Source organism: Podarcis bocagei (genome assembly GCF_964188305.1).
Source record: "Podarcis bocagei genome assembly, chromosome: 12".
Lineage (NCBI taxonomy): Eukaryota > Metazoa > Chordata > Lepidosauria > Squamata > Lacertidae > Podarcis > Podarcis bocagei.
The window spans coordinates 38272683-38281129 of record NC_138137.1 but is presented as its reverse complement, the minus strand read 5'-3'; the positions used below and the strand labels follow the sequence as shown (position 1 = coordinate 38281129).

General features: G+C 42.4%; 1 protein-coding gene across 2 annotated transcripts in view; it reads right to left on the bottom strand.

The window, feature by feature from the left end:
• Window positions 1-4950: 4950 nt before the first annotated feature.
• Window positions 4951-8447, bottom strand: part of PLXDC2 (plexin domain containing 2) — a 236174-nt gene continuing 232677 nt past the window's right edge. Inside the window, exons 14-15 of one of the 2 annotated variants that reach the window (XR_014000682.1) lie at window positions 6348-6846; window positions 4951-6288 (exon numbers count right to left, since the gene is read on the bottom strand). Coding sequence is in view for 1 of the 2 variants with exons in the window: in XM_081163229.1 (XP_081019355.1) it covers window positions 6730-6846 (117 nt within the window). In the remaining variant the exon portion in view is untranslated. Of the gene's footprint in view, window positions 6847-8447 lie in introns of both variants that reach the window. The other variant, XM_081163229.1, reaches the window with a different exon arrangement.

The following is an 8447-nucleotide window of genomic DNA, read 5'->3' as shown; positions in this document are numbered from 1 at the left end:
GCGCCCATCATCAGATGATCCCAGGACAGAATGCAAAACAATGACTAAAACTGTTCATACAACATGTGAATGCAATCATTAAAAAAACAAAAAACCCCAACAATATACAAGACTGCAAGAGAAAAGACAGGCTAAAAACAAAGCTGAAATGTAGAGAAAATGGCGTCTAAAACAGGTGTGGGTAACTCTGAGCAGTCTTCTCCACTGTCAAACAGCTCACACCATCAGAAAGTTATTCCTAACATTTAGTAATAGTGCCACTGTATTCTGCTCTGGTCAGACCTCACCTGGAGTACTGTGTCCAGTTCTGGGCACCACAGTTCAAGAAGGACACTGACAAACTGGAACGTGTCCAGAGGAGGGCAACCAAAATGGTCAAAGGCCTGGAAACGATGCCTTATGAGGAACGGCTAAGGGAGCTGGGCATGTTTAGCCTGGAGAAGAGGAGGTTAAGGGGTGATATGATAGCCATGTTCAAATATATAAAAGGATGTCACATAGAGGAGGGAGAAAGGTTGTTTTCTGCCACTCCAGAGAAGCGGACACGGAGCAATGGATCCAAACTACAAGAAAGAAGATTCCACCTAAACATTAGGAAGAACTTCCTGACAGTAAGAGCTGTTCGACAGTGGAATTTGCTGCCAAGGAGTGTGGTGGAGTCTCCTACTTTGGAGGTCTTTAAGCAGAGGCTTGACAACCATATGTCAGGAGTGCTCTGATGGTGTTTCCTGCTTGGCAGGGGGTTGGACTCGATGGCCCTTGTGGTCTCTTCCAACTCTATGATTCTATGATTCCTTTTTATTCTCATTTGAATCCGTTGGTTTGGACTTGACCCTCCCCAGCAACAGCAAGCCAATTTGTTATACCATCTCTCTGACAGCCTTTTAAATATTTGAACACGGCTCTCTCACATTTCCTCATAATGACCTCTTCTCCAGGCTAAGCATACCCAATTAAACATACACAAACAGACACCAAACAACCAAGCCACTAGGCCTTAACAGTATGTGCAACATCATTGCTGGATCAGAATGATCACCATTAAAAACTAAAGAGAACGCTTACGAAACATTTAATTCTGGATTTGTCTCACTGTCCAAATTTGTGCTTCCAATTATAGCAGCAGGATTCTTTGCCAACACTGACACTTAACCACAGACGTTGGAGTAAAGAATCATATTTGTATCATTTTCAATCCAATCAGATTAAAAACATGGGAAGTATAGATGACCACAGTTAACTTCATTCCATTCTTGCTTCACAGGAAAAGGCAGAATTTGCCATAGTGAATCAAAGGAGGCATGAATGGCATTTCCCTATAGATATCAGTACTACATGGTGACATGAATATGCCTATTGACCAAAGTAAATGGATCCAGTGTCCTGAACCCTAGGCCTACCTGGTGGCAAGCCAGTATGTCAAGTCCCCAGTCCAGGGTCAATCCACATGTCAAAGGGAAGAAGAGTCCCACAGAAATCCTGGAGCACCCAAGCTGAGGTCTATCTACATGGGCGGTTGGGCAGAAACAGCACCTCAGCTCTGCTGCCCTTTAGTACTTTGCATGCTGGTTGCAGCACCTGGGCTTGATGAGGCAGGTGAGCCTCACCTGTTTCAAGCCAACTCCAGCTGAGGAATCACACGCCTCCTCCCGGAGCTAGTGAGCCCCACCTGGGCAGCTAGGGAACTGGGCTGTGGGCGCTTGCCTGCCTCAGCCTCCTGGAGTTCCCCTTCCGCTGCTCCCTCAGAGCCCACTGTGTTTGTGGAGACAGGGACCCCTCTGGGTCCTGCTGTTCTGGTTCCTGTGCATTAACCCCCATCCCCTTGTCATCCTCCATCGCCCTGTGAGTACTTCCAACACCAACCTCTCCTTCCCCATCCCCAGCTTGCCCCCGTGTGTCCCAGTCCTGGCTACACTCTTTGCTGGGATCCTCTTCCTCTTCCCTGTTGTCCTGCCAGTTCATGACACCCATGTATTTTCTACAATGCAATGGAATTAATGAATTGCCCCGATACTCACATACTGGTTATTACCATAAAACCTAGACACTGATGCTTTTTTGGGGGGGGGGGGAGAGTAATAACCAAAGATTGAACCTGATAACATCATTATTTTTATTTCATTTAAATTGCTGTATATATCTTTTGTATTATTTCAAATTTTTGTTTTTCTAACAAACAGATAAGCGTACCTAGGCTGCCTGTCCCGTCCCACTGTCTGATGCCAAATGACACAGGCATTTCCCCGTTCACGTCAGTGGCATACAACATTGTAAAATTATCTACATGTGGTTTATTCAGTTATGGCCCAAAGGCACAAACCCACTGAGGTCTCCGGTGAACGTCCCAGAGAGAGGAATAGAAGCGTTTGAAAGCAACACAAGATAGTCCGTGCCCAAGATGTTCACTCTCATGTGACTCTTTCTTACCACCAGAGGTCCTTAAACTAGACTAATTAAGAGCAGTGTCGTGGAACGCATCTGTTGAGAAGGATTAACACTGTGCCGTAATGGCCATAACGGGGCTCTGGAGTGACATGAATTTAGTAAGTGGTACAAGTATCAAGCTTGGCACCATGAGCAAAATATGCTGTGCATCCATTCATGCATCAAACTAACAGCAAGCAAACATTCAGTAATTGTTACATTAGGCCCATTTTTATTGGTGATTCATAATTTGCTGTCTGGTATTTGTGATCCGTAAGAATGAGCATTTTCCAGGATTCTACATGTGGTGCCTGCCACCTGAATTAACAGCCTGTGGCAATCAAAGATGCCCAGAAGCAAAATCAGAATCCTTTGGGCAGCTACAATGACTCCATGGCCTTTGCAGGCTCCACAAGATACGATAGGGTGGCTGAAGAATGTCAGTTTCATTTGCTACGCCATTAATTAGCAGTACAACTGCTGAGTTTCTGGGACTAAAGACAAAATGCATCTCTCCATATCTTATTAGTACATTTGTTATTACAGAACATTACCAGCTATTGAAAATAGCAGGCTGTGTGATTGCATAATTTGAAATATTATTTACTCCTCACATTGCTGCATTCAACAAGAGTGTGTTTCCCTGACTTCCTTTATCACTATTCTCTTATACCACTGATGGAAGGTATTCAGTGGGTGTAAGAGAGGGAACCTTTGGCCCTCCTGATGTTATTGGATTCCAGCTCCTATTCTTGTTTATCTTCATCCAAGCTGATTGGAGTTTAACATCACCTGGACCATGCGTCTCCATGCCATGGCAAAAGTATGACGGGTTCTTCTCCATGAGATGTTGCTTGCAGGTGACGCAGCCTTGACAGCACAATCCGAGGAAGTTCTACAGATTCATCAACCATTTTGCACAAGCCTGCAGGGACTTCACACTCACCATCAGCCTGACAAAGACCAACATCTTCGGTCAGAATGTCACCAGCACTCCACGCAGCAGCCTTAGTGATCACACACTTGAGGTGGTAGATGACTTGTCTACCTGGGTTCCATCATAACAGCAACCTCTCCATAAACAATGAGTTGGACAAGCAAATTGGCAAGGCAGCTACACCAATGGTTTGCCTCTCCTAAAGGATATGGGAGAATGTGATGCTAATGGCCGATACCAAGATGGAAGTCTACCAGATGCCCTTGAACTCTGATAACTGACTGGATGAGAGCCAACAAACTGAAGCTCAGTCCAGATAAGACCAGATGGATGGGAGGTTGCCTGCTCTTGATGGGGTTAATTCCTTCTGAAAGAGTGGGTACGTAGCTTGAGGATGCTTCTGGATCCACCGCTGCTGCTTGAGGCTCACATGGCCTCAGTAGTGCAGAGTGCCTTCCATTAGCTGTGGCAGGTTTATCTGGACAGGGACAGCCTAACTTCTGTTGTCTATGCTCTGGTAACCTCTAGGTTAGATTAGCAATGCATTATACATGGGGCTGCCTCTGAAGACAGTTCGGAAACTTCAGCTGGTGCAGAATTCAGTGGCCAGGTTGCTCACCAGGGCAAGACAGTTTGAGCATATAACACCAATCTTGGCCCAACTGCACTGGCTGCCAGTCAGTTTCTGGGCTCAATTTAAAGTGCTGGTTTTGACCTATAAACCCTTCAATGCCTCAGGATTGCAATACCTCAAGGATTGCCTCTCACCATATGAACCTACCTGGACCCTGTGTTCATCATCTGAGGCCCATCTTCATGTGCCAATTCCACAAGAGATCCAGGGAGTGGCAACATAAGAACAGGCCTTTTCTGCAGTGGCTCCATTTGTGGAACGCTCTCCCTAGAGAGGCTCGCCTGGCACTTTCATTATTCATCTTTAGGCGCCAGGTGAAAACATCCTTCAACCAGACCTTGGGCTGCTTCACATCCAATACTTTTTTAAGTGTGTTGTGGGAGGGGTGTGCTATTGGTTTCTTCTTGTTCTTGTTCTTCTTCTTATTATTATTATGTATTTTGTGTTTTTTTTATCTTGTATTTTTATGTTGTGAAGAGCCCTGAGATCTACAGGTGAAGGGTGGCATACAAATTTAATAAAATAATAATAATTCTAATAATGCCTCTAGTTTGTTTAATTGGAGGATACCGAGAGGTGTGTTTACATTTCTTGCTCTGCGCTCCTTTGCCCCATGCCCTGTCTATCACTGGCCTCTGGACGGTTGCTCAGAAGGGAATGCAGCCCTTGGACTGGAAAGGTTTCCTCACCAGTAATCTACCTGGTCCTCAGGTAAATAAACTTCTTGTTTCCTGGCTGTCCACCCAGACCTGTCACTGGAGGAATGGGAGGCCCCTGCACAGAATGAGTTCTGGTTTGTTACCAGGAAATGGAAAAGTCCAGGAAAGGAAAATGACTGGCTTTTTAACAGTTTTGTAGTTAAACCACTGCTTTCAGAAATGTCCCATCTTCTTCTGGATGACTAGTGGACACACAGCAAAATGAATCCAACAGAGGAAATAATGAATACAGAAAATACAGTATTGTATTATTTACTGAAGGAAATAACAAGTAAAAATCATGGAGGTTTTGTTTCCCCCCCTTTAAAAAAACCAGAACCATACAAGTATTGATGTGAAAATGTAAAGAACCGTGTTATAAAGGTGCAACCTGAAAAGGTATCTGAACAACCTGAAACTACTATGATTCAAGTGCTGCTGTTCATATGGAAGGTGAAATTCATGAATGGGTTTCACAATGCAATAATGTCCATACAAAATCTGAATAGACATTTTAGTAGCTCAATATATATTGCCCCCTTTCCATCCAAAGGAATATTTCACTGGGAGTTTTCTTTAAAAAAATATTATCTTTCCCAGTCAGGGAAGGAAAGGGTTTTGTTGTTTAAGAAACCGTGGCTTCCAGAGGCAGGCAAAGTTATAGCACTGCAGATAAATGAACCACTTTCCCTATACAACATAAAATCTTATTTTAATATTAAGGATTATTTTACAACTCAGTGGAAATATGCAGCAATGCAATATATTTCCATCGTCCGGATGGCAAAAAAGCACTCTTAACAGTCACAAGAGCCTGCCTTGTGTTAGCTATAAAAAAAATAGATTTATATATATATATGTATTTATATATATATATATATGCATGTATGTATGTATGTATGCAGCTACTATGTGCATTAAACAATACTTCTACATGAATCTGCAGGGATTGCAACACATTTAATGTTTGTCTTGGGGAGGGGTGCGGTGGAACCAACAGCACTGTTCTCAAGTGACCTGTGACAGAATGGTAAGAGTTAAAAATGGTAGTAATTTCTTTTTGTGTTTCAAGGCTGTTTCCCCCTCTGGCATCAGCCAAACACATCTACCACTTCTGTTTCAATCCACATTTCAGGAGCATAAGCAATATCCTTGAAACTATCAGCTAAATACTAGGCGTGGTCACTCCTAAGCGACTTACTCCCAAGCAAGCGTACCTGGCAGTGCTGACTCCGTCTCACTTCTGTGAAGATCAAAACTGAATAGTAGTCCAATTTCTCTGTATATTCCAGCAGAACAGCCCAATTTCACCATAGTGAAAAACTTTATCGCTTTTTTTTTTTTTTTTAGAAAAACCCCCTGAAAACTCTCTAATGCTTTGTCAACTATAGAAATATAGTTGTGATCAAAACAATAATAATCACAGTTCATGGGATATAAACCTACAGAATACAAGAAGGATTCTTGTTGTTTTCAGATGTATATCATGCTTCTGCACTTGGGTGGAGTTTTCTTATTTTATTTTTAGAAATGAAAATTGCATTACTCATGAACTGTAGAAAACTGCTTAGCTATGTTATCTGCATCAGATTGATCTCACCAGCAGCCTTGTCAAACGAGAAGCATTGCCTCTGGGGCTGAAAGGATAACCCACCGGTAACAGCTGGAATAAAAACACAGTCACTGCACTGGATCCAGAAGGGAAGCACTGTTCTGAACTAAAGCTTTATATCCTGAATCACTCTACATCTCCGATACCTAGAAAGCATGGCAATTGTGTTCATCATTCTCCTACTGTAGGTGTTTCTGAGGGGTGCTACTGAAACATGGCTTGGTGATTTGCTGTGAGGGGGGCAAAAAAATATATTTGAAAGGGTAATTGGGTATCCTAGACACTTTTCCTTAGAGAAAGTTTATCCAGAACTCCATTCTGTCTCTCTCGGGTTTACAGCAGCTTAGATTTCCATTTCTTTCATCAGAGGCAGCGTAAATGTCTCACACCTGTAGGCCAGTACTGGTGATCTGCCTTAGAAATCCTAGCACTGCTCTGACACAATGAAGCCTTCCTTTTCGCCAACCGGTTCCACTTCAGCATAGGCAGGGTGTCCAGAGCCTCTTCGAAATTTCATTGCAGGCCATCTGCTGGGGCGACGCTAGAAGAGTGGACACACAAACAAAGGCAGTCAGATTCTAGCAGAAGCTGTCCCTAGCTCTACATCAGTGGTGGCCAAATTTGGGTCTCCAACTGTTTTGGGACTACAATTCCCATCACCCCTGACCACTGGTCCTGTTAGCTAGGGGTGATGGGACTTGTAGTTCAAAAACAGCTGGAGACCTATGTTTGGCCAACACTGCTCTACATAAATCTATGTAAAAATGTAGGGTCAGTTCCAGAACTAGGCCACATTCACACCACACATTTAAATCACCACCATACAGTTGTATGTGAAGGGTGCTGAGAGTTATTTGGAGACCCCCTATTCCCCTCATAGAGCTACAATTTTGAAGTGGTTTAATCCTCTTCCACCAGGGAACTGCGGAAATTGTAGTTCTGTGTGGGGAATAAGTGTCTCCAAACAACTCTCTGTATGCTTAAACTACTGTTTGTTGGGATATTAATCAATGGGACTTCAGTTAGTCATTATGACAATAGTTCTATGTAACTTGCCTGATGACACACAAATGGATTCTAGAATTTCAGCAAAGCTGTCTAGGAATGTTCATGTTCTTTGTGTAAACAACCATTTCTGATGTTGTAAATCAGAAATAAAAATAATCAGTTTATGTAAGATGGGATGCAGCTGTCATACAAGAAGTGAAAAATCCTGCAAGTTACTTTAAAAACTTGAAAATTGTCCAAAGAACATCTTTCCACTCCTTTTCATGTGTGAGATATTATGTTTTTTTAAAAAAGTTTTGCTTCTGAAGTTTCTCATTAATAATAACATAGGCAAACAGTCAGGGTTGTCTAATTGTACCTGTCAAGCCATGAAACTTTGATAAGAGCTATTATTAGTTCAATTGACTGAGCTACCGATCCAAACTCAAATATTTCAGCTATTAATTGATAATACAAGTAAAAGTTAGTTGTCCTGGCGGGATTTGCAGTTCTTCACACTCCTGCAGTCCAGGAGAAGCCAAATTAATCTCTCATCATTTTTAGACTTAGCAGTAGCTACTAAACTAAGAAAAGGTAAAGGATGGGGAAGAAGTAGATATTACAGACCTACTTCACGAACACTGATTAAATTTTATATACTGCATACGAGTGGAACTTTTTTAAAAATTAAAAAATGTATCTACAGAAGATGTCTCTAGGATGGAGCTCCAACTATGGGCAGTGGAAAGGATTTTAGCTCCATTCCCCCCTCCCCCCCCACAAGAACAAGGCAATTATGCAATCTGCTGGAGTACCAGGGTAACTGAGGAACCCCCTTTGCTCTGGAAACTAAGTGATGTAATCATTAGGTTATGAAGTCTGTGACAGTTTAGTATAGAAACAGTTAGGAAAATGAGGGAAATAATGAAGCAGAGGCTGGGTGCTTTCTTCTTTTTCTTCAATGAGGGTCTTACTTCACACTAGCTGTTCAAATGGTAGCATTTCAGTTAGCTAAAGATTAATTTGTTAAAGCTCAATGTGTTTTACACTTTTTCTTTTAATTCTCCCTGGGCCTATGATTAAAGGGGCACTGCTGAAATGGCCATGGGACAATTATGACAAAACATTATCTACTTTCTTCACACATATCTTTGT